At 44.4% G+C, this 27,588-nt stretch overlaps 1 protein-coding gene across 1 annotated transcript in view; it reads right to left on the reverse strand.

Annotated features, from left to right (window-relative positions):
- Positions 1–13,160, reverse strand: part of LOC120062914 (zinc finger matrin-type protein 4-like) — a 168,228-nt gene extending 155,068 nt beyond the window's left edge. The window contains exon 1 of the mRNA XM_039012974.1: positions 13,059–13,160. Within this exon, the coding sequence (XP_038868902.1) occupies positions 13,059–13,160 (102 nt within the window). The remainder of the gene's footprint in view (positions 1–13,058) is intronic.
- Positions 13,161–27,588: the final 14,428 nt, after the last annotated feature.

Below are 27,588 nucleotides of genomic sequence, written 5' to 3' on the forward strand. Positions count from 1 at the left end.
CAAACGAGCTTCAATGCCATACAAAACTCCTTCCGTGGCCTCCAACTGCTCTTAAACGCTAGTAAAACCAAATGCATGCTTTTCAACCGTTCGCTGCCTGCACCCGCACGCCCGACTAGCATCACCACCCTGGACGGTTCCGACCTAGAATATGTGGACATCTATAAGTACATAGGTGTCTGGCTAGACTGCAAACTCTCCTTCCAGACTCATATCAAACATCTCCAATCCAAAATCAAATCTAGAGTCGGCTTTCTATTTCGCAACAAAGCCTCCTTCACTCACGCCGCGAAACTTACCCTAGTAAAACTGACTATCCTACCGATCCTCGACTTCGGCGATGTCATCTACAAAATAGCTTCCAATACTCTACTCAGCAAACTGGATGCAGTTTATCACAGTGCCATCCGTTTTGTCACCAAAGCCACATATACTACCCACCACTGCGACCTGTATGCCCTAGTCGGCTGGCCCTCGCTACATGTTCGTCGTCAGACCCACTGGCTCCAGGTCATCTACAAGGCTATGCTAGGTAAAGTGCCGCCTTATCTCAGTTCACTGGTCACGTTGGCTACACCCACCCGTAGCACGCGCTCCAGCAGGTGTATCTCACTGATCATCCCTAAAGCCAAAACCTCATTTGGCCGCCTTTCCTTCCAGTTCTCTGCTGCCTGCGACTGGAACGAATTGCAAAAATCTCTGAAGTTGGAGACTTTTATCTCCCTCAACAACTTTAAACATCTGCTATCTGAGCAGCTAACCGATCGCTGCAGCTGTACATAGTCCATCGGTATATAGCCCACCCAATTTACCTACCTCACCCCCATACTGCTTTTATTTATTTACTTTTCTGCTCTTTTGCACACCAGTATCTCTACTTGCACATGATCATCTGATGATTTATCACTCCAGTGTTAATCTGCTAAATTGTAATTATTCGATTTATTGCCTACCTCCTCATGCCTTTTGCACACATTGTATATAGATTCTCTTTTTTTTCTACCATGTTATTGACTTGTTTATTGTTTACTCCATGTGTAACTCTGTGTTGTTGTCTGTTCACACTGCTATGCTTTATCTTTGCCAGGTCGCAGTTGCAAATGAGAACTTGTTCTCAACTAGCCTACCTGGTTAAATAAAGGTGAAAATAAAAAAAATAAAAAATTATCATGGAGCCCATGCACATTCCATGTGATAAGTTGGATTTTGTTGGTCTTTACTTGTATAGAATCAAAGTTAACCCTATCAGTTCTGTCTATCATTGAAGAACCAAATAAAACCTTTTAGCAGATATGATATATGAGTGCAGTGGGCATTCCATAGAATGGGAGGATCATAGTATAAATACAATGGTATTGTATACATTACATATACACTGAGAATCCAAACATTAAGAACATATGCTCATTCCATGACAGACTGACCAGGTGAAAGCTATGATTCCTTATCGATGTCACTAGTTCAAATCAGCGTAGATGAAGGGGAGGAGACAGGTAGGTTGAAGAAGGATTTTTAATCCATGAGACAATTGAGACATGGATTGTGCATGTGTGCCATTCAGAGGGTGAATGGGCAAGACAAAACATGTAAATGCCTTTGAATGGGGTATGGTACTGTAGTAGGTGCCAGATGCACCGGTATGTGTCAAGAACTGCAATGCTGCTGGGTTTTTCACACTCAACAGTTTCCTGTGTGTATCAAGAATGATCCACCACCCAAAGGACATCCAGCCAACTTGACACAAATGTGGGAAGTATTGCAGTCAACATGGGCCAGCAACCCTGTGGAACACAAAACAATATTAGGTGGGGATGTGGTCTAGGTAGATAAAAAACACACAAAAAGTAAATAAATAATTAAGCAAACCACATCTTTGTACTTGAGGCACTATGCCTTTTTAGGGCTTTTAAGCTCCAACTCTCCTAATGTAGCAAAAAAAATGTGGATTATGTCATTATACATACATTGAAGAAAGACTGACACTTAAGTACTTCAATGAAAGTATATTGTCTGGTGTGGCTCTAATTGGGGAGAGTGGGTCCACCGGGAGAAGAAGAGTTGGAGACAGTTTAATCTCCATCTCCTCATTCAAAGACTCAATCATGGACACTTACTGACAGTTGTGGCTGCTTCGCATGACGTATTGTTGTCTCTACCTTCTTGCCATTTGTGCTGTTGTCTGTGCCCAAAAATGATTGTACCATCTTTTGTGCTGCTACCATGTTGTTGTCATGTTGTGTTGCACCCATGCTGTGTTGTCATGTGTCTCTGCCATGCTATGTTGTTGTCTTAGGTCTATCTTTACGCAGTGTCGTGGTGTCTCTCTCTTTTTTTTATATCCCTGCCCCATCCCCGCAGGAGGCCTTTTGGTAAGCCGTCATTGTAAATAAGAATTTGTTCTTAACTGACTTACCTAGTTGAATAAAGGTTAAATTAAAAAATGAAATGGGATGAGTGAGGCCTCATGCACACCTCAGAGAACACCCTAACCCAATCCCCCGGTTAAAGCCTCTCTCCATTCTCACCAATAACTCCCATTGAATCGTTGTTATTTTGACAAACAAAGACTAATAGCCATTCGACATCCTTTCCTAATCTGTGCAGAACTCTAATTCATACTCTGTCCAGAATTCTTATTCATTTGCAAGTCACAAAAACATGTAGTATAATTACATTGTAGTATAAGTCCTTCCTTCGCTCTCTCCCCCCAAAAATCCATCCCTCTCCACCACCCCCTCCCATTTCTCCCCCCTTTACCCCACCCAAACCAAGCTTGTCCTACCACCTCATCCTTACCCACCTTTGACCCCCAAGCCAAGCTTATCACCAACTCCCATCCTTGCCCTCTCTTACCCACCCAGGCAAAGTTTATCCCAACCTCCCGCCTCCCCCTCCATTCTTCTCAGACACATTCACACCGCTCCTCCATTCTCCTTCATTCATACACAACATATACAGTTGGTCAGAAGTTTACATACACCTAAGCCAAATACATTTAAACTAAATTTGTCACAATTCCTGACATTTAATTCTAGTAAAAATTCCATGTCTTAGGTCCATTAGGATCACCACTTTATTGTAAGAATGTGAAATTTCAGAATAACTGCAGAGAATGATTTATTTCAGCTTTTATTTCTTTCATCACATTCCCAGTGCGTCAGAAGTTTACATACACTCAATTAGTATTTGGCAGCAATGCCTTTAAATTGTTTAACTTGGGTCAAACGTTTTGGGTAGCCTTCCACAAGCTTCCCACAATAAGTTGGGTGAATTTTGGCCCATTCCTCCTGACAGAGCTGGTGTAACTGAGTCACGTTTGTAGGCCTCCTTGCTCGCACACACCTTTTCAGTTCTGCCCACAGATTTTCTATAGGATGGAGGTCAGAGCTTTGTGATGGCCACTCCAATACCTTGACTTTGTCTTTAAGCCATTTTGCCACAACTTTGGAAGTATGCTTGGGGTCATTGTCCATTTGGAAGACCCATTTGCGACCAAGCTTTAACTTCCTGACTGATGTCTTGAGATGTTGCTTCAATATATTCACATCATTTTCCTCCCTCATGATGCCATCTTTTTTGTGAAGTGCACCAGTCCCTCATGCAGCAAAGCACCCACACAACATGATGCTGCCACCCCCATGCTTCACGGTTGGGATGGTGTTCTTCGGCTTGCAAGCCTCCCCCTTTTTCCTCCAAACATAACGATAGTCATTATGGCCAAACAGTTCTATTTTTGTCTCATCAGACCAGAGGACATTTCTCCAAAAAGTACGATCTTGTCCCCAGTTGCAAAACTATATAATGTGCAGTTGCAAACCGTAATCTGGATTTTTATGGCGGTTTTCGAGCAGTGGCTTCTTCCTTGCTGAGCGGCCTTTCAGGTTATGTCGATATAGGACACGTTTACTGTGGATATAGATACTTTTGTACCCATTTCCTCCAGCATCTTCACAAGGTCCTTTGCTGTTGTTCTGGGATAGATTTGCACTTTTCGCACCAAAGCACATTCATCTCTAGGGAGGCAGAATGCATCTCCTTCCTGAGTGGTATGATGACTGCGTGGTCCCATGGTGTTTATACTTGCTTACTATTGTTTGTACAGATGAATGTGGTACCTCCAGGCATTTGGAAATTGCTCCAAAGAATGAACCAGACTTGTGGAGGTCGACAATATTTTTTCTGGAGGTCTTGCCTGAATTATTTTGAGTAAAAAGAGTAAAGAGGCACTGAGTTTAAAGGTAGGCCTTGAAATACATCCACAGGTACACCTCCAATTGACTCAAATTATGTCAATTAGCCTGTCAGAAGCTGGTCAATTAGTCAATTAGCCTGTCAGAATTCTGGAATTTTCCAAGCTGTTTAAAGGCACAGTCAACTTAGTGTATGTAAACCTCTGACCCACTGGAATTGTGATACAGTGAAATATTCTGACTGTAAACAATTGTTGGACAAATTACTTTTGTCATGCACAAAATAGATGTCCTAACCAACTTGCCAAAACTATAGTTTGTTAAAAAGAAATTTGTGGAGTGGTTGAAAAACAAGTTTTAATGACTCCAACTGTAATGACTCCAGTTTACTAATTGACTGTTAGTAAACTTCCGACTTCAACTGTTGACTCTATTGTCCCCAAGTAACTGTTCTTCTCTATGAAGTCGACATGGAATTAGCCGTTGCCAATGAGATATATGGACATTGAAAAGACAATTATAAAAGAGGAAAAATAGCATGTTTGTCAACAATTGTTCTATGGACATGTGTGTTTGTTGGCACAAGGTTGTGAGTAGGTATGTGTCTGTGCATATGAATGAGAGAGGGAAGGAGGATGATTATGCACATGTGTAGAGGGCCGGGAGAGAGTCGGTGTGTGGAGGCATAGGGTACAGTTGAAGTCGGAAGTTTACATACACTTAGGTTGGAGTCATTAAAACTCATTTTTCAACCACTCCACACATTTTTTGTGAACAAACTATAGTTTTGGCAAGTCGATTAGGACATCTACTTTGTGCATGACAAGTAATTTTGCCAACAATTGTTCACAGTCAGAATATTTCAGTTATTATTCACTGTATCACAATTCCAGTGGGTCAGAAGTTTACATACACTAAGTTGACTGTGCCTTTAATTAAACAGCTTGAAAAATTCCAGAAAATGATGTCATGGCTTTAGAAGCTTCTGATAGGCTAATTGACATCATTTGAGTCAATTGGAGGTGTACCTGTGGATGTATTTCAAGGCCTACCTACGCCCACCTTGTATATATCTTTTTACATCTTTTTCTTCGCATATCTTTTTAAAATATTTTCCTAAACAGCAACTTCTAAATACTCTCCTGCAACCCGCCTCACCCAATGTGGCGTGGATCTGCTTTTTTTTCTAAAAAGTATTTCTATTTACTTACTTCGGATCTGGAATCCCTCAACTGAAGATAGCCAGCTAACTACCTACCAGCTATCAGTTAGCAAACCATTGCTAGCGGTCATCAGCTAACCTTTAGCTCGGAAAGCTTTTGCCAGTTCGAACAACGTGACTCAAACCAGAGCATAACGGACATATTTCTCTCCATATCCCCGGATTCCTACCGCAAACTCTGAACATTTTCATCTGGATCTTCGCAACTAGCTAACCGCAATCCCGGGTGACCACTCCTGGCTAGCGTTTCCATCCTGGAGCAAGCACCAATTAGCCTGAAGCTAGCCCGGCCAGGGCTCCTGTGCTACCACTGAAGCCCACTCCTGGGCTACAATATCCGGACCCCTTCTACTGCCGGTACGGGGCACGGAACCCCGCCGATCCTCTATGACTGGAATACCGACATAATCTGCCCGAGGACTCCAACAGGCCCCTCAGGCGCGACGCCTGCTGAAGGCCCATGCTGCTAACCTGCTAGGCCTGCTAGCTACCTGGAGCTACCTGGAACCCTACTAATTCCACGACTGGTCTATCAACGTCACTGCACGAAGAGGCAAAAACAGACTTACCACCATCGCGACGTCCCCAGAAGGCTAACTTGCTAGCCCTGGTCTGCTAACTTGCCGGCCCCGGTCTGCTAACTGCTAGCTTGCCTTCCCTGGTTTGCTAACTGCTAGCTTGCCTTCCCCGGTCTGCTAACTGCTAGCCCCTGCTAACTGCTTGCTTGCCTTAACCAACCATGTTGTTCACTCCTCCTACATATGCGATGACATCACCTGGTTTAAACGTCTCTAGAGACTATATTTCTCTCATCATTACTCAATGCCTAGGTTTACCTCTAATGTACTCACATCCTACCTTACCTTTGTCTGTACACTATGCCTTGAATCTATGCTATCGAGCCTGCTCCTTTCACTCTGTTCCGAACGTGCTAGACGGCCAGTTCGTATAGCATTTAGCCGTACCCTTATCCTACTTCTCCTCTGTTCCTCTGGTGATGTAGAGGTTAATCCAGGTCCTGCAGTGCCTAGCCCCACTCCCACTCCCACTCCCCAGGTGCTCTCATTTCTGTAACCGTAAAAGCCTTGGTTTCATGCATGTTAACATTAAAAGCCTACTCCCTAAGTTAGTTTTACTCAATGCTTTAGCACACTCTGCCAACCCGGATGTCCTTAGCCGTGTCTGATTCCTGGCTTAGGAAAACCACCAAAAACCCTGAAATCTCCATCGCAAACTATAACATTTTCCGCCAAGATAGAACTGCCAAAGGGGGCGGTGTTGCAATCTACTGCAAAGATAGCCTGCAGAGTTCTGTATTACTATCCAAGTCTGTACCCAAACAATTCGAGCTTCTACTTCTAAAAATTCACCTTTCCAGAAACAAGTCTCTCACTGTTGCCGCTTGCTATAGACCTCCCTCTGCCCCCAGCTGTGCCCTCGATACCATATGTGAATTGATGGCCCCCCATCTATCTTCAGAGCTCGTGCTACTAGGTGACCTAAACTGGGACATGCTTAACACCCCGGCCATCCTACAATCTAAGCTTGATGCCCTCAATCTCACACAAATTATCAAATGAACCTACCAGGTACAACACCAAATCCGTAAACACGGGCACCCTCATAGATGTCATCCTAACTAACTCGCCCTCCAAATACACCTCTGCTGTTTTCAATCAAGATCTCAGCGATCACTGCCTCATTGCCTGCATCCGTAATTGGTCTGCGACCAAACAACCACCCCTCATCACTGTCAAACGCTCCCTAAAACACTTCTGCGAGCAGGCCTTTCTAATCGACCTGGCCGGGGTATCCTGGAATGACATTGACCTCATCCCGTCAGTAGATGATGCCTGGCTATTCTTTAAAAGTGCCTTCCTCACCATCTTAAATAAGCATGCCCCATTCCATTTTTTTTAAAACTAGGAATAGATATAGTCCTTGGTTCACTCCAGACCTGTCTGCCCTTGACCAGCACAAAAACATAATGTGGCGTTCTGCATTAGCATCGAATAGCCCCCGTGAAATGCAACTTTTCAGGGAAGTTAGGAACAAATATACACAGGCAGTTAGGAAAGCTAAGGCTAGCTTTTTCAAACAGAAATTTGCATTCTGTGGTACTAACTCAAAAAGGTTCTGGGACACTGTAAAGTCCATGGAGAATAAGAGCACCTCCTCCCAGCTGCCCACTGCTCTGTGGCTAGGAAACACTGTCACCACCGATAAATCCACTATAATTGAGAATTTCAATAAGCATTTCTCTACGGCTGGCCATGCTTTCCACCTGGCTACCCTACCCCGGTCAACTGCCCGGCACCCTCCACAGTAACCCGCCAAAGTCCCCACCATTTCTCCTTCACCAAAATCCAGATAGCTGATGTTCTGAAAGAGCTGCAAAATCTGGACCCCTACAAATCAGCCGGGCTAGACAATCTGGACCCTCTCTTTCTAAAATGATCTGCCGAAATTGTTGCAACCCCTATTACTAGCCTGTTCAACCTCTTTCGTATCATCTGAGATTACCAAAGAGTGGAAATCAGCCGCGGTCATCCCCGTCTTCAAAGGGGGTTACACTCTAGACCCAAACTGCTACAGACCTATATCTATCCTACCCTGTCTTTCTAAGGTCTTCGAAAGCCAAGTTAACAAACAGATTACCGACCATTTCGAATCCCACCGTACCTTCTCCGCTATGCAATCTGGTTTCAGAGCTGGTCATGGGTGCACCTCAGCCACGCTCAAGGTCCTAAACGACATCATAACCGCCATCGATAAGAGACATTACTGCGCAGCCGTATTCGTCGACCTGGCCAAGGCTTTCGACTCTGTCAATCACCACATTCTTATTAGCAGACTAGACAGCCTTGGTTTCTCAAATGATTGCCTCGCCTGGTTTACCAACTACTTCTCTGATAGAGTTCAGTGTGTCAAATCGGAGGGCCTGTTGTCCGGACCTCTGTCAGTCTCTATGGGTCATGTGCCTTTTACTGAGGAGTGGCTTCCGTCTGGCCACTGTACCATAAAGGCCTGATTGGTGGAGTGCTGCAGAGATGGTTGTCCTTCTGGAAGGTTCTTCCATCTCCACAGAGGAACTCTGGAGCTCTGTCAGAGTGACCATCGGGTTCTTGGTCACCTCCCTGACCAAGGTCCTTCTCCCCCGATTGCTCAGTTTGGCCGGGCGGCCAGCTCTAGGTAGATTCTTGGTGGTTCCAAACGTCTTCCATTTATGAATGATGGAGGCCACTGTGTTCTTGGGGACCTTCAATGCTGCAGAAATGTTTTGGTACCCTTCTCAAGATCTTTGTCTCGACACCAGCATTGCTTGCTGTTTGGGGTTTTAGGCTGGGTTTCTGTACAGCACTTTGAGATATCAGCTGATGTAAGAAGGGCTATATAAATACATTTGATTTGATTTAAATCCTGTCTCGGAGCTCTACGTACAATTCCTTCGACCTCATGGCTTGGTTTTTGCTCTGACATGCACGGTCAACTGTGGGACCTTATATAGACAGGTGTGTGCCTTTCTAAATCATGTCCAATCAATTGAATTTACCACAGGTGGATTCCAATCAAGTTCTAGAAACATCAAGGATGATCAATGGAAACAGGATGCACCGGAGCTCAATTTCGAGTCTCATAGCAAAGGGTCTGAATACTTAAGTAAATAAGGTATTTCATTAGTTATTTTTAATAAAAAAATTCAAATTTTAGAATAAGGCAGTAATCTAACATGATTTGGAAAAAGTCAAGGGGTCTGAATACTTTCCCGAATGCACTGTAAATCAAATCAAATATTTTATTTGTCACACGCTTCGTAAATAGACTAACAGTGAAATGCTTAATTTCGAGCCAATGCAGAGAAAAATATAAACAATAGCTGGTTACCCAGAAATTACATTATTGAGATCAAAACGGCTGCATTGGACCTTTAAAATTACTAAAACCAAATCTAAAATGTCCAGCTTGCTAAGAATCATTGTACCAAAAACTGGACAATCAGGGAGTATCAAAAATTCCAAAAGCGATGTATAGAGGACTATTTTTAGCAAATTTTGACGGAAAGGAAATATAACCTCCAGACCTCGAAGCCTGAATGAGGCCCGCGGGGCAAAATAAGTTTGACACCCCTGGACTAAACACATTCTGAACCTCTCATCATCCTCATTTAAACCCAATGGAATGTCATTGCACACAGTTTGTCTCATATTAACACAGACTTTTCAGAGAATGAGGGATGCAACTAAATAATTCTAATAATCTAAAACATGATCAAAGTATATACAGTACATAATATTTCAGTGCTATTAGAAATAACAGTATCAAGTGTAACATCGTTCAAAGCGTTCAGCAGTATAGTTGCTACCGTAGCAACCAAATGAGACTGAACTCCAACATCAGCAGAGCTGGGGCACGTTGGAGAAGATGCCCTAGACCACCAGTTGTGGAGAGCCTTTGATCCTGCCCTATGCAAGAGCCGGTGCGACAGGGATGAGTGAGTGAGTGATGAGCAACCTCAGTTACCAGTCAGGTGTGAGCAAGGCAAGCACTCTGATTAATACTTAAACTGCATGAACAAAGTCTCATATGAGTCCCTTCAGCTCCTATTATTCCTGATGTCCATACAGATGCACCATGGGCCCTGCAGTGCAGTCAGATGCTCTGTTCTGACCATCTGACTGTTACAGTGAGTGAAAGGCAACATCTGTAATACAGATGAGCCAAGTTACCTCCCCAAAGGCAGCTGCTGTGCTTGGAGTGGAATGAAACAGGTGCTGGCATTCATTTTAATTTGAAAGAGTTTGTGTTCATATTTTATAGCCATTCTATGAGGTGTTGGTAGTTAAGCAGAAGAAAATGCAAGGCAGCTGTACTCTGGCGAGCACTGGCCAAACTAAAGCAATGGTAAAACACTTCGATAGAGAAACTCTTCTGCAATATCTCTAACAAACCAGGTGGTGGTCCTGGAAAGCAATGGGGACAGACAGTGTTTGCTGTTCGTCAGCACTTTAACTAAATAATTAAGAATATTTGTGTAAAACCAGGTGAGTCATGTGCCTGACATTTTAAAACTGCAGCTTTCTGCTGTTTGGGATTGCTGCTGCTGAGCGGCTCTGACTGATACAGAACAAACAGTAGGACCTAAGCCTTGGATAATAATGGTTGAATCGTCTGGTAAGCTGTCTCTCTTTCATCTTTAAAAGACTTGACAGACTAACATGAACGTCGGCCGTGCACAGCAGGTGCGTCGCGAGTCGTCCTATCGCCTCACCACAGAACGTCGGCCGTGCACAGCAGGTGCGTCGCGAGTCGTCCTATCGCCTCACCACAGAACGTCGGCCGTCATTTTCTGTTCATTTCCAGACAATAATACATGTTGAATCACCATAGTTTGTTGACACCCAGCAGGTGATCTACTGTACGACTGATGTTCATTATGGTGTGTCGTGTCAGTTCAGACTGGTGGGGGACGAGCAGACCTACTGTAGTGCACTGTAAGTGAAGAGTTTATTTCCAAAATTCTATAAAATCAACCAATTTTAAGTGTTTTTTTTATATCCGATGTGAATGCTTATGGGTGTTCTCAGTTTGTTCATTTATAGATTTTAGATGTGTATGAAAATGTGTTGTTTTGCAAAGCGCTATATATCCATTGTTTATCTAAAATTGAATGTTCATATCCTGCATATTTGACTGTGATATGTGATTGTTCACCTAGCTATCTTAAGATGAATGTATTTACTGTAAGTCACTCTGGATAAGAGCATCTGCTAAATTACTAAAATGTAAATGTTTTTCATAAAGATCTCATATTACTGTATTGAATAAAAAAGTATTATATATATATATATATATATATATATATATATATATATATATATATATATATATATATATATATATATATATACACACACACACACACACACACATACATACATACATACATATATACAGTACATACACACAGATTTTTACAGTTCTTTATAAAAAAAAATGTAGGCTAGTTATTGGTTACATTTGACTTATTCTGAAAGTGAGGCGGATATATAGCATTTTGCTAAATAAGACATGATTATTTGTGTATCTGAAATGAAACCATCAAGTGATAGACAAAAAAATTATAATCTTTGAAAAACCCCATACCATAATTAGATGGTGAAAAAAAACACACCAATCTCTTTCATACACTGAACAAAAAATGCAACATGCAACACTTTCTAAGATTCACAGTTCAAATAATGCCAATTGAAATAAATTAATTTAGGCCCTAATCTATGGATTTAACATGACTGGGAATACAGATATGCATCTGTTGGTCACAGATACCTTAAAAAAAAGGTAGGGGTGTGGATCAGAAAACCATTCAGTATCTGGTGTGACCACCATGTGCCTCATGAAGCACAGCACATCTGCTTCGCATAGAGATGATCAGGCTGTTGATTGTGGCCTGTGGAATGTTGTCCCACTACTCTTCAATGGCTGTGCGAAGTTGCTGGATATGGGCAGGAACTGAAACACACTGTTGTACACATTGATCCAGAGCATCCCAAACATGATCAATGGGTGACATGTCTGGTGAGTATGCAGGCCATGGAAGAACTGGGACATTTTCAGGAATTGTGTACAGATCCTTGAGACATGGGCCCATGCATTATCATGCTGAAACATGAGGTAATTGTGGCAGATGAATGGCAAGACAATGGACCTCAGGATCTCGTCACGGTAACTGTGCATTCAAATTGCCATTGATAAAATGTAATTGTGTTCATTCCGTAGCTTAAGCATGCCCATACCATAACCACAACGCTGTCTGCCATCTGCCCGGTACAGTTGAAACCGGGATTCATCAACGAAGAGCACACTTATACAGTGTGCAAGAGGCCATCAAAGGTGAGCATATGCAGACTGAAGTCGGTTACGATGCCGAACTGCAGTCAGGTCAAGGTCCTGGTGAGGACGACACGCACGCAGATGAACTTCCCTGAGACGGTTTCTGACAGTTTGCGCAGAAATTATTCACTTGTGCAAACCCACAGTTTCATTAGCTGTCTGGGTGACTGGTCTCAGACCATCCCGCAGGTGAAGCAGCTGGATGTGGAGGTCATGGGCTGGTGTGGTTACACGTGATCTGCGGTTGTGAGGCTGGTTGGACTTAATTCCAAATTCTCTAAAATGACATTGGAGGTAGGTTATGGTATAAAAAGTAACATTCAATTCTCTGGCAACAGATCTGGTGGACATTCCTGCAGTCAGCATGCCAATTGCATACTCCCTCAAAAACTGCACATTTTAGCATGGCCTTTTATTGTCCCCCAGTACAAGGTTCACCTGTGTAATGATCATACTTTTTAATCAATTTCTTGATATACTGCACATGTCAGGTGGATAGATTATCTTGGCAAAGGAGAAACACTCACTAACAGGGATGTAAACAAATTTGTGCACAAAATTAGAGAGAAATAAACTTTTTGTGCGTCTGGAAAATTTCTGGGATCTTTTATTTCAGCTCATGAAACATGGGACCAACACTTCACATGTTGTGTTTATATTTAGTGTAATTTATTTAAACAATACAAGTAAATTTACCTACATTTCTGAATTGACATATAGCGTTTCTGAATGAAACTCTTCCAAGTATTCCATACCTCGTAGTGGGCGATCCTCTGGGACTCGGAGATGAGCTGAGCGCTGCACACTTTGCAGTAGGTGTCTGTGAAAAGCCCTTGGTCCACTTCTGTAGACTTCATCTGGTGGGAGAGAGGAGAGTCAAACAACTACATGAAATGTAACACTGGGTTGGGCATTTTTAAATGAGGAACTTTAAAATAGCACAGGATATAATATGCTTGAATAGATCAAGTGCAATGAAGGGACATAATGGAGCAAGTCAATTATAATGTAATACTAAGATAGTTGTTTAATCAATATTACATTATATCTAGCACTGTGATGGCAATAACAAATGCAGAGTAGGTTATTTCTTCCTTCCAGCAGTCAGTCATAACAGAATATTATGTTGAATCAATAAATACATTTCCAGGTAGCAGGTCAAGCCTATGTCAAGGCAATAGTAAATAAATTAATGAGACTGAAGCCCTGATAGTATTCATCTTGGAAATTCATAGAACTAAATTACTGAACTTCATCTGGGGGAGATTTGGAAGGAAACGGCAAGATGCCCTCCCCCCCCACACACACTCTCCAGCAACTGAGTTAGGAAGGATGCCTGCATCATTGTATTGACTGGGTGTATTGGTACACCATCCAAAGTGTAATTAATAACTTATTCATGCTCAAAAGGTATATTCAATGTCTGCTTTTTTTATTTTTACCCATTTACCGACATGTGCCCTTCTTTGCGAGGCATTGGAAAACCTCCCTGGTCTTTGTGGTTGAATCTGTGTTTTAAATGCACTGCTCGACTGAGGTACCGTACAGATAATTGTATGTATTGGGTACAGAGATGAGGTAGTCATTCAAAATCATGTTAAACACTATTACTGCACACAGAGTGAGTCTATGCAACGTATGATGTGACTTGTTAAGCACATTCTTACTCCTGAATTTATTTAAGCTTGCCATAAAAGGGTTGAATACTTAAAAAATTAACATAACACTTAATGGGGTATTGTGCATAGGCCGGTGACAGAACATCTCAATTTAATCCATTTTAAATTCAGACTAACATAGGGTTGCAAAGGGTCGGAAACGTTCTGGTAAATGGGAAGTTAAGCCCGGGAATTTGGGGAATTTTGCTCAAATTTAAAAAAAGTTACCTTTTTTGTGGGATACACATAAGGCAATTCTGGGTCTTGTGGCATATTTTGGTGAAACTATCCCCAATTCAATGGAATTGCTACCCTCTGCATGCACAGTGCATTCTTCCATCACATGTACAGCTGATTCTCAAGATCTTGCACACTAATGAGATGCTATTGAGCCCACACTACTACACTATCTGAGCCAAGGACTACATGCTTTCTGGAAAGTTTTGATTACAATACTGGGTGGGGTGAATTATATTTTATATGACATACATAATTTTTTTGTTAACTAGTAAATAGTAGCCTACAGCAAAGTGTGTTTAAACAATTTCTAACTTGTTAACAATTTCTGTTAGTTCGTTTTTGCTACCATGTGGGTTTTAGCTAACTTGAGCCTGCTAACAGGAGTCTTAAGTCACCTGTTCCCATACATGTTTCATTTTAAAACATTTATCTTACAAAGGAGTTGTTTAATCTAACTGCTTAACTATTTATCTGTACATGGAATTGTATGTTGTTTTTATACAAAAAAAATCGAATCTTTACAGGAAAATGACACGGGTACTATCTGATGTGTGGAGACGTTTCACTGCAGCTAATGTAGAAGGAAAAGCTGTGTACATTTGCAAATACTGTGCCAAATCATATGTGAAGAATGCAACAATGCCGCAGAATCTGGCCAAGAGCATAAAGTTCCCTCAGTGCTCACAACAAGCAACCTCTGACAAAAGTCCCTCTACTTCTATTTGAGGTGAAAATGATTTATCAGATACCGTATCGATAGCAACAGCTCATGGTCCTCCTGAAATCATACAGTTTTTTTGAGTCAATGGAGGAACGTAGTCAGAGAAATGCTGATGAATGTCTTGCCCACAGGCAACGTGTACTGGAAGAGATTTCTAAATGTTGTTCGCCCAGCATACACCCCTCCAACCAGACATGCTTTATCCACTCATTTGCTGGATGTAGAGTTCAACAGAGTTCAAGTGAAGGCCAAGCAAATCATAGAGAAAGCAGACTATTGCAATCTCTGATCGCTGGTCGAATGTTCGTGAACATGGAATAATTAACTACATCATTTCCACCCCTCAACTAGTATTCTACAAGAGCACAGACGCAAGGGACAACAGACACACCGGTCTCTACATTGCAGATGAACTGAAGGCAGTCATCAATGACCTTGGACCACAGAAGGTATTTGCACTGGTGACAGACAATGCTGCGAACATGAAGGCTGCTTGGTCTAAAGTGGAGGAGTCCTACCCTCACATCACACCTATTGGCTGTGCTGCTCATGCATTGAATCTGCTCCTCAAGGACATCATGGCACTGAAAACAATGGATACACTACAAGATAGCCAAGGAAATGGTTAGGTATGTGAAGGGTTATCAAGTTATAGCAGCAATCTACCTCACCAAGCAAAGTGAGAAGAATAAGAGCACCACATTGAAGCTGCCTAGAAACACCCATTGGGGCGGTGTTGTCATCATGTTTGACAGTCTCCTGGAGGGGAAGGAGTCTCTCCAAGAAATGGCCATATCACAGTCTGTCGAGTATGTTGGCAAGAGCATCCTGCCTGGTGCAGAGATCAACAAGGCCTATGGTGTCATCACTACCGTGTCTCACAACCTTGGCCTGGATGAAGGCAAGGTTCTTGGCAGTCTGGCAAAATACACTTCCAAGCAAGGGCTTTGGGGTGGAGATGCAATATGGCAGTCGTGCCAACATGTCTCATCAGCCACCTGGTGGAAGGGACTTTGTGGATCTGAGGCTCTTTTCCCTGTTGCCTCCATCATCCTCCAAATCCCACCAAATCCCACCTCAGAGCTCAACTGGTCCTTATTTGGAAACACACACACACACACACACACACACACACACACAACAGGCTGACCAATTCAATGGTTGAAAAATTGGTGGCCATCCGGGCAAATTTGAGGCTATTTGAGCCTGACAACGAGCCATCCTCAACAAGGTTGGAAAGTGACAGTGAAGATGAGGCCTCAGAGTCTGATGATCAAGAGGTGGACATTGAGGAGGTCCAGGGAGAAGACATGGAAGCCTGAGAGGAAGACAACCGAAGCTTTAGTTTCTAGACTATCATTTTACAGATGTATGTTGAAAAAGTTTTTGGGAGATGTGATGGATCATTGGGGATCATACAATATTCCCTTACTTTTGTTGTTCAGTGAAATCATCCCATGTGAATAGTTAACTAATTTAATTAAAGTTCAATTTGTAACTAAATTATATTTTTTCTATTAGAAGGATTTAATAATTTGCAATTATGTCTACATAAGGTAAAAGGTTTATGTTTCTGTCTCCATATGATATGGTAACTATATCCAATGCAAAAAACATCTACATTTAAAATGGTATTAATTAATTAATAAATTCCCATATATTCCCGTCAATTCCCACGGAAAGTTTCCACCACTGAATATTCCCCAAAATGTGCAACCCTAGACTAACACAACAAAATGTAGAAAAAGTCAAGGGGTGTGAATACTTTTTGAAGGCACTATAACTAATAAATGCCTTGTGAGCTTAATTCAACTGTCGTACCCCATCAGAACCCAAAATATAAGCTGGCTTTATGCCTTTGTTTGTAAACAATGTAACCTTATCACCTCAAAACCTGGTTAAAACTATAATTTTGATATCATAGATGGTCAGTCCTTGCATCCATAGCTCAGTCTATGAATTTGAGAGTGGTTACATTTCTGTGATCTGTAATAAGCATGTGGCTCAGGGGCCCAAATCAAAACTAGTGCACTATATAGGGGATAGGGTACCAATTGTGACGCAATTGCTATAATCCTCTAAACTCTATCACCCCACCAAACTCTATATACTTAAAGGCCAACCTGTAACCCTTTACACTCATACCCTTATACAGGTTGAAAATGGCAGATTTGGGCACTAATAAGCACCTACATTGGAACGTAGTGGCTATAGAGCTCTGGCTCTGTTCTTCACAGCGCTGTGTGGGATTTGACTGACAGCCATTCTGATGCGACGTTGAGGACTATAATAAATACCGCTTTGATGTCATACAAGCAAACCAAACACCGGTGAGTACAAGGTCTGGGATATACAGGGTCAACATTTACCATCACTACTTTTGATGTACAGTTACAAGATGACATGAGGTCATACCCATGGTTGTTCTGAACACGAGTCTATTTTTGTTTATTTTAAAAGAAAGAAATGCTGCTTGACACACGCACCTGAATGCACTCATGAGTCCTTTCTACGCGCTCCAAAATTAGGATCTGTTTCCTTGAATTGCCTTGTGAAAGTCTAACACTGTAAGATTGTATTTATAACTTCGCTATTCATGTTGGCAATAGAACAAGCTTTCAAACCCACCTGACCCAGATTTATAGTGGATCGTTTTTTTGATTGCGTAAACAACAACAGTAACTGTGTGATGGCGGGGATGCAGGGTTGTGTTCCAAATGAAACAACTATGTGTGCTTACTCTAGTACCTTATAGTTTAAGACTCTTCTTTGAGTCATAAAAATGTATTGAAATTGCTTAGTAACTATGCACACTTTGGAGAGGTGGGTGGCCACTTGTAGACACCAGTTAGTCCTCTCATCTTATGTTGCACCTACCCCACATTTTCCAGGAATAGTCATGTTACTAAATGTATTCAGAGTACTTTCTGATTCGTTATCAACAAATGCGGCGAAAAGTAAATGTAAAATGCACATAAAATCAAGAGTAATGTTTGGATTCAGTCGTGTCAGGTGAACTGTTGTGTACTCAACTTTGGTCTCACTAGTTTCCCATTATCTACAAACTGATCCCTTTCAATTGCTACCATGGTTATGCATATGCTTTTAATATTTCTTCTGTAAGAAACATTTCAATTTAGCCCTATCCATATAGGCCAATTCCCACAAGTGTAAAGGGCTAAAAGAGAATATCACCACATACTTAAATAATACGAGATGAATCCTAACATTAAAAAACATATCTTATGTATGTAATGTCTTCTTTATACAAAAGTTTGGACATATTCAGTTATTTGTTCCTTATTGGCATCTCCAAATCACTAGCCTTAAATAAAACAAATAGGCCCACATAACACTGGTATTGGAAAAGCATTTGGGTACGTGTTGACCTACAGGAAATAGCAGGTGAACAATCTAGCAATAAACTTTTCTGCCTTAGGGTGGCCCATACATCGCTCCTTTTTCTCTTTCTATCCATGATTATGCGTAAATAAATCATGAGCCCATTGGATGGAGACAGATCCTCCAGATTATTTATTTGTGTAGCCTGCCCTGGAGTAACAGGTACAGCAGATGAATAAAATAAACAATAAGCAAGGTGAGGAGGAGTGAGGAACGTGTTAGAGGACAAAGGCAATAAGCTATCTAAGTAAACTCCTAGATACTTTCTACTTTTACACATTTTAAGATCCACATTATTCAATTCACATTGATTTGCCTGGTTGTCATCACTGGACATTTTTGTTACTATTGAACTGTTCTTTTTCGCACATGTATTTTCATAACTTGCCATATGAATAGTACAATAAAGTTTGTTGAAGTTTGAATAGTGTGGTAGTGTAGGGATAGGCACTTGCCAGCAGATGTGTTTCAGAGCTGAAGGACAAGTTGAGGAGGCAGGCAAAACAGGATATACACATTAGATCTTCAAGTAGTAACGTCAAAAGAAAAGGCCCAGCTCATCCATCGGAGCATAAATCAATGGCATGCTGATAGGTTACTTAACTTCACTTGAGATACCTATAAAACAAGCAACCAAACAACTTTGAACCATACCAAACAGAAGTTCAGTCTAAGGTGTTCAAAGTTGAAGTGATCTGGAATGACGTGGGGTGGTTGGCCAAACAGTTCACACCCTGCATTAGTGTCCTTTCACATGATCATGGTGACCTCAGGAGTTCTCCAGGGGGTCCATTTATAAACCGTGCGTACTGTACATACAAAATATACCCCAAAATATATGTGCCAGTTTTCCCGCAAAAGTTGGCATTTCTAAAAACTGAACTTGGCGTGAGAATGTCCTTACCTCCACGAAAACGTTAGACCATGCGTATGCACTTTTTCTAGTTGTTGAAGTATTCTATTGCAAGCAGGCAAGTAAGTATTTTTTTGCAAATGGGGGGGGATATTTTAAAAAATTAATCAAAATGATAAAATTTGCCTGGGCTCTTTCTTTTAGAAACTGTTGTGGCCTAATTCCAATAGTTCCAAATTATACTGGTGTTATTGTTGCCATAAAAGGTGAATGGAGGGTGTTCTCCAGGCAGAGTTATAATGCTTGTTCACGCACTCAGTTTTAGGATGGGTCTGATTTATAATGGAAAACACACATACTGTATATGTATGGCATGCAGTTTACAAATCTCAATATTTTTTGATTTACGGATTCTTTTCAGAAATTGCGTATTCTTTTCAGAAGGACTGGCATGCCCTACAATTTGCCAAACTAGCCATTCAAAGTCTAACACAATGTCTTTTCAGAGATTTATTCTGCATAATAAGTCCTACCCTACAATCACATTACTTTAATAATAATTGATTGGATTTATATATAGAGCTTTTCTACCAACGTAGGTACTCAAAGCGCTTTAAATAGTAAGGGGGAAACTCCAACACTGTAGCGGGGTGCCTAATTGGCGGCAGAGAAGTCAGGCGTAGGAGTGCAGAACTGGGTAATAACCAGAGATTTATTAAGCAAAAACGAACGGCATCCAGAACAACAAGATAAATAGGCACAAAAATAACACGTCGTGCGCTAACGGGGAACGTGCACAAGCACGTCCCACACAAAGACATGGGGGGGAACAGAGGGTTAAATACACAAGTAAATGAAGGAATAGAAACCAGGTGTGCGGAAAAACAAGACAAAACATATGGAAAATGAAAAGTGGATCGACGATGGTTAGAAGACCGGCGACGCCAACCGCCGAGCGCCGTCCAAACAAGGAGAGGACCCGACGTCGGCGGAAGTCGTGACAGTACCCCTCCTTGACGCGCGGCTCCAGCAGCGCGCCGACGCCGGCCTCGGGGATGACCCGGAGGGTGAGGTGCAGGGCGATCCAGACGGAGACGGTGGAACTCTCGCAGCATTGAAGGGTCCAACACATCCTCCACCGGAACCCAGCACCTCTCCTCCGGACCGTACCCCTCCCACTCCACGAGGTACTGAAGGCCCCTCCCCCGACGCCTCAAATCCAGTATAGAGCGAACGGAGTACGCCGGGGCCCCCTCGATGTCCAGAGGGGGCGAAGGAACCTCCCGCACTTCAGACTCCTGGAGCGGGCCAACCACCATCGGCCTGAGGAGAGACACATGGAACGAGGGGTTAATACGGTAATCAGGGGGAAGCTGTAACCTATAACAAACCTCGTTCACTCTCCTCAGGACTTTAAATGGACCCACAAACCGCGGGCCCAGCTTCCGGCAGGGCAGGCGGAAGGGCAGGTTCTGGGTCGAGAGCCAGACCCGGCCTCACTGCAGTGATGGTCTGCGCTGGCTTTCTGGCCCAGCACGGCCCGCTGGAGGTGAACATGGGCGTCATCCCATGTCTCCTCCGCACGCCTGAACCAGTCGTCCACCGCAGGAGCCTCGGTCTGACTCTGGTGCCTTGGCACCAGAACCAGCTGGTACCCCAATACGCACTGGAAGGGGGAGAGGTTAGTGGAGGAGTGGCGAAGCGAGTTCTGAGCCATCTCGGCCCAGGCCACAAACGCTGCCCACTCCCCCGGCCGATCCTGGCAATACGACCGACACCTGCCCACATCCTGGTTCACGCTCTCCACCTGCATATTACTCTCGGGATGAAACCCAGAGGAAAAGCTGATCGAGATCCCCAGACTTTCCATGAACGCCTTCCAAACCCTCGAAGTGAACTGGGGACCTTGATCAGACACTATATCCTCAGGCACCCCGTAGTGCCGGAAGACGTGCGTAAACAAGGCCTCCGCAGTCTGTAGGGCCTTAGGGAGACCGGGCAGAGGGAGGAGACGGCAGGACTTAGAGAACCGATCCACAACGACCAGGATCGCGGTGTTTCCCTGTGAGGGGGGGAGATCGGTAAGAAAATCCACCGACAGGTGCGACCAAGGCCGCTGTGGAACGGGTAATGGGTGTAGCTTCCCTCTGGGCAGGTGTCTAGGAGCCTTACACTGAGCGCACACCGAGCAGGAGGAAACATAAACCCTCACGTCCTTGGCCAAGGTAGGGCACCAGTACTTCCCAACCAAACAGCGCACCGTCCAACCGATCCCAGGATGACCAGAGGAGGGTGACCCAATAGATCAGCAGTGTAAGGCTCCTAGACACCTGCCCACGGACAGCAGACGGAACGTACAGGCGCCCAGCGGGACACTGGAGGGCTCTGCATGTAACGCCTGCTCAATATCCGCATCCAGCTCCCACACTACCGGCGCCACCAGGCAGGAGGCCGGGAGTATGGGAGTGGGATCCATGGGCCGCTCCTCTGTGTCACACAGTCGGGACAGTGCGTCTGCCTTCACGTTTTGGGAACCTGGTCTGTAGGAAAGGGAAAAAACAAAACGTTTTTTGTTCTCACCTTGCCTGGCGAGGGTTCAGTCGCTGCCCGGATGTACTCTAGATTGCGGTGGTTAGTCCAGATGAGAAAAGGGTGTTTAGCCCCCTCAAGCCAATTTCTCCATGCCTTCAGAGCCTTGACGACAGCCAACAGCTCCCGGTCCCCCACGTCATAGTTTCCCTCCACCGCGCTGAGCTTCTTCGAGAAGAAGGCACAGGGGCGGAGCTTCGGGGGCGTACCCGAGCCCTGAGAGAGCACGGCTCCTATCCCAGCCTCGGGACGCGTCCACCTCCACTATGAACGCCAAAGAGGGATCCGGATGGGCCAGCACGGGAGCTGAGGTAAACAGAGCCATCAGGTGACCAAAAGCCCTGTCCTGCTCAGCCGACCACTGCAAATGTACCGGGCCCCCCTTCAGCAGTGAGGTAATGGTAGCCGCTACCTAACCAAAACCCCGGATAAACCTCCGGTAGTAATTGGCAAACCCTGGAAACCGCTACACCTCCTTTACCGTGGTGGGAGTCGGCCAACTACGCACGGCTGAAATGCGGTCACTCTCCATCTCCACCCCCAAGGTGGAAATGCGGTACCCTAGGAAGGAGACGGACTGCTGGAAGAACAGGCATTTCTCCGCCTTGACGTACAGGTCATGCTCCAACAGTCAACCAAGCACCCTGCGCACCAGGGACACATGCTCGGCACGTGTAGCGGAGTATACCACTACACCCTGCCCGTGTAGGTCCCTGAAAATCTTGTCTACAAATGCTTGGAAGACTGATGGAGCATTCATAAACCCATAGGGCATGACGAGGTACTCATAATGCCCTGAGGTTGTACTGAACGCTGTCTTCCACTCGTCTCCCTCCCAGATACGCACCAGGTTGTAACCACTCCTGAGATCTAGTTTGGTGAAGAAGCGCGCCCCGTGCATTGACACAATCGTCATGGCGATAAGAGGTAGCGGGTAACTGTACCTCACCATGATCTGATTTAGGCCTCGGTAGTCAATACACGGGTGCAGACCTCTCTCCTTCTTCACAAAAAAGAAACTCGAGGAGGCGGGTGAAGTGGAGGACCGAATGTACTCCTGATGCAGGGATTTGGAGACATATGTTTACTTAGCCGCCGTCTCCGCCTGTGAGAGAGGATACACGTGACTAATGGGAAGTGCAGCGTCTACCAGGAGATTTATCGCACAATCGCCTTGTCGATGGGGTGGTAATTGAGTCACCTTCTTTTTGGAGAAGGCGAGAGCCAAATCGGCATATTCAGGGGGAATGTGCACGGTGGAGACCTGGTCTGGACTTTCCACCGTAGTAGCACCAACGGAAACCCCTAAACACCTCCCCGAGCACTCTCGCGACCACCCCGTGAGAGCCCTCCGTTGCCAAGAAACAGTGGGGTCATGACAAGCTAACCAGGGTAGGCCTAGCACCACGGGAAACGCAGGAGAGTCAATGAGGAAGAGACTGATTCTCTCCTTGTGACCCCCCTGCGTCACCATACCCAGAGGAGTGGTGGCCTCCCTAATCAACCCTGACCCTAATGGTCGACTGTCTAAGGCGTGAACGGGGAAGGGCACAGCCACGGGAACAATGGGGATCCCTAAACTAAGGGCAAACGATCTGTCTATAAAATTCCCAGCCACGCCTGAATTGACGAGTGCCTTATGCTGGGAATGCGGGGAAAACTCGGGAAAAGTAACATACAAAAACATGTGTGCAACAGAGGGCTCTGGGTGAGAATGGTGCCGGCTCACCTGGGATGACGCCAGAGTGCCCTGCCTGCTGCCTCGATCCCCAGAGGAACCAACCCGGCACCGACCGGCAGTGTGACCTCTGCGGGTACAGATGGTGCACGAGCCAGAACCTCCTCCTGTATCCCTACGCACTCCCAGCTCCATGGGCACCGGAGCGGCGGTGCTGGGGGATGGAACCGACAGAGCCTGATCTGGACGTCCGCGGGTAGCCAGCAGGTTATCCAGCCGAATGGACAGGTTCACCAGCTGGTCGAAGGTGAGGGTGGTGTCCCTGCAGGCCAACTCACGACGGACGTCCTCGCGCAAACTGCAGCGATAGTGGTCGATCAGGGCCCTATCGTTCCATCCCGCGCCGGCGGCCAGGGTCCGAAAATCCATGGCGAACTTCTGGGCGCTCCTCGTCCCCTGCCTCAGATGGAAGATACGTTCACCCGCCGCTCTACCCTTGGGTGGGTGGTCGAAGGCAGCCCGGAAGCGGCGGGTGAAAACCTCGAAATGGTCCAAGCGCCGCATCTCCTTCTTCCCACACGGCGTTGGCCCACTCCAATGCTTTCCCAGAGAGACACAAGACGAGGGCGGACACTTTCTCACAACCTGAAGCAGCCGGGTGGACGGTTGCCAGGTAAAGGTCGAGCTGCAACAGGAAACCCTGGCAACGTGCAGCCGTCCCGTCATACTCCTGGGGAAGGGAGAGACAAATCCCACTGGGACCGGGTGAAGGGGGGAGGCGAGTAGTGGAGACCCCGGTTGTGCTGGAGGAGGAACTCCCTGTCTCACCCAGCGGTCCATAGTTTGGACAATGTGGTCCATGGCAGCGCCGAGATGGTGGAGCATCGCCGCATGCTCCCGGACACGCTCCTGCACCCCTATTCCAGGGGCACCTGCTCCTGCTGACTCCATATGTTGTGGTGTGGGATTCTGTAGCGGGGTGCGTAATTGGCGGCAGAGAAGTCAGGCGCAGGAGAGCAGAACTGGGTAATAACCAGAGATGTATTAAGCAAGCCAACGGCATCCAGACCAACAAGATAAATAGGCACAAAAATAACACGTCGTGCGCTAACGGGGAACGTGCACAAGCACTACCATAAACAATCCCACACAAAGACATGGGGGGGAACAGAGGGTTAAATACACAACAAGTAAATGAGGGAATTGAAACCAGGTGTGTGGAAATACAAGACAAAACAAATGGAAAATGAAAAGTGGATCGACGATGGCTAGAAGACCGGCGACGCCAACTGCCGAGAGCCGCCCGAACAAGGAGAGGATCCGACGTCGGCGGAAAATCGTGACAAACGCCAATGTGTGTCACGCATGGCAACCATTTTTGTGCCAGAACGCTCACCACATATCAGCTATCAGGTGGAGAAGTGAGGAGTGATATATGCCAATTAGGAATGAGGGGGGTGATTAGGTGGACATGATGGAATGGGGCCAGGTTGGGAATTTACCCATGACACCAGGGTTAACACTCCTACTCTTACGATAAGTTTCATGGGATTTGTTATGACCACAGAGAGTCAGGACATGCATTTAACGTCTCATCCAAAAGAATGCACACTCTGCAGGGCAAAGTCCCCTTCACTGCCCTGGTGCATTGGGATTTCTTTAGACCAGAGGAAAGAGTGCCACTCACTGGACCTCCAACACCCCTAACCACAGCATCTGGTCTCCCATCCAAGGACAGATTAGGACCGACCCTGTTTAGCTTCAGAGGCAAGCCAGCAGTGGGATGCAGGTTGGTATGCTGATGTTAACATAGATATTTTGTTTATCACTGTAAAATAACTTGGATATTTTGATTATCACTTTAAAATTACTTGCATATTTTCTTTATCACTGTAAAATAACAGTGATAGAGAATATATATATTTCTCAGTAACATAACTTTCTCTAAATCTCTGGGTTTATGTAAGAGTCTGTTTTAATCTGAGTAACCCTTACTCTTCCATTTGAATTATCCCATTAATGCCAAGTACAGGATTATTTTGTTCCAGACTGCCTTTTCACCTTTTGGCATTTTGTGTCGCTTGTTCTTTAAAATAATGTGACCTTGGCACTGAGTTCCAGCGGGCAGCACAATGCCTGTAAACTGTTATCAGTGGAGAGACGGAGGGTGGCTGGCATTCAGAGCTCCTGTATAGAGGAGGGGAGGGGCCAAAGCACCAAACTGACGGGATGAGGATAAAACCCAGTGTCTGAATGCTGCAGCACCAACCAACAAACTAACAGGGGAAGAGCGGAGGAGATAGAATAAATAAATCAGTGCAACCTCCGCTCAGGAGCACACATCGACGTCAACATGTGCTGCCGAGTCACACTGGGCTGTCGTCTAGGTACCCCCCCTGGCTGAGGAAAGGTCTGACGCTGCACTCATTCATTCACCAGCTACAAGGGCCAGGAATAGGAAGAGAAAACACGACTGTCATGGGCTAGCCAATCTCTGTGTCTGTCTCTACTTCGCTCTGTTTCCCTGTCCTCTCTCGCTCTTTCTTTCTATCCATATTCTCAAAGATCTCTCTAAACATACAGAAATTAGGCTTTACATTTCACAAGGAATACAATGCTTGGAAAGCCTCGGAAATGTGTATATAACAACTAGAGAGTGGAAATAGGTTAGAAAGATAGAATGGAACTTTTGTTGAACTGAATAATTGAGTGAAAACGTGAGTCAACAGTTCCGTGTAAATCATTCAAGGTGTTCAGCACACTGCTCTAACTTGGTCATTAGTGGGTTTAGGAGAGAGTGGTACCTCTATAATTCATAACCAAAAAAGTTTGTGCATTTGTTCAAATCATTTAACTAATTTATCTTATATAACACTTTGAATGCAACTTCAGTTGTTGACTGACCCAGACTATGCATACATTTTTAACATGTTCTGAAATAGTTACATCATCTGAAATGGTTACATTAGTAAGAAATGTAAACATTTTATGAGCTCAAAAAGTAATCTTACCCATGTCACTGAATAACATTGTTGAGCCTTGAATACAGCATCGTTTCAAAATAGCTAAAATGAAAAGACTAATGGAATACCAATTTTCATCTCCCTCCTCCCCCCCTCTCCCTCTTTCTCCCCCCTTCAAATCGCTCCCTAAGAGCGAAAGAGCAGGTCAAGTGCTGCATTTGCTCTAATGGAGGAGAACATATGAATATGCAGTCACATTACTGTCACATAAATCAATCCCATCCATTCCAAGACACTCGAACATTTCCTTCAGCAGACACAGTTGAAGTCGGAAGTTTACATACACTTAGGTTGGAGTCATTAAAACTCGTTTTTCAACCACTCCACAGATTTCTTGCTAGCAAACTATAGTTTTGGCAAATCGGATAGGACATCTACTTTGTGCATGACACAAGTAGTTTTTCTAAGAATTGTTAACAGACAGATTTTTTCACTTATAATTCAATGTATCACAATTCCAGTGGGTCAGAAGTTTACATACACTAAGTTGACTGTGCCTTTAAACAGCTTGGAAAATTCCCAAAAATTATCTCATGGCTTTAGAAGCTTCTGATAGGCTAATTGACATCATTTGAGTCAATTGGAGGTGTACCTGTGGATGTATTTCAAGGCATACCTTCATACTCAAAATCATGGAAAAATCAATCAGCTAAGACCTTAGAAAAAAAATTGTGGACCTCCACAAGTCTAGTTCATCCTTGGGAACAATTTCCAAATGCCTGAAGGTACCACGTTCATCTGTACAAACAATAGTACGCAAGTATCAACACCATGAGACCACGCAGCCGTCATACGGCTGGAGACGCATTCTGTCTCCTAGAGATGAAAAGTGCAAATCAATCCCAGAACAACAGCAAAGGACCTTGTGAAGATGCTGGAGGAAACAGGTACAAAAGTATCTATATCCACAGTAAAAGAAGTCCTATATTGACATAACCTGAAAGGCCGCTCAGCAAGGAAGAAGCCACGGCTCCAAAACCGCCATAAAAAAGCCAGACTACGGTTTGCAACTGCACATGGGGACAAAGATCGTACTTTTTGGAGAAATGTCCTCTGGTCTGACGAAACAAAAATAGAACTGTTCGGCAATAATGACCATTGTTATGTTTGGAGGAGAAAGG

The sequence above is a fragment of the Salvelinus namaycush genome, chromosome 18, assembly GCF_016432855.1.
Source record: "Salvelinus namaycush isolate Seneca chromosome 18, SaNama_1.0, whole genome shotgun sequence".
Classification (NCBI taxonomy): domain Eukaryota; kingdom Metazoa; phylum Chordata; class Actinopteri; order Salmoniformes; family Salmonidae; genus Salvelinus; species Salvelinus namaycush.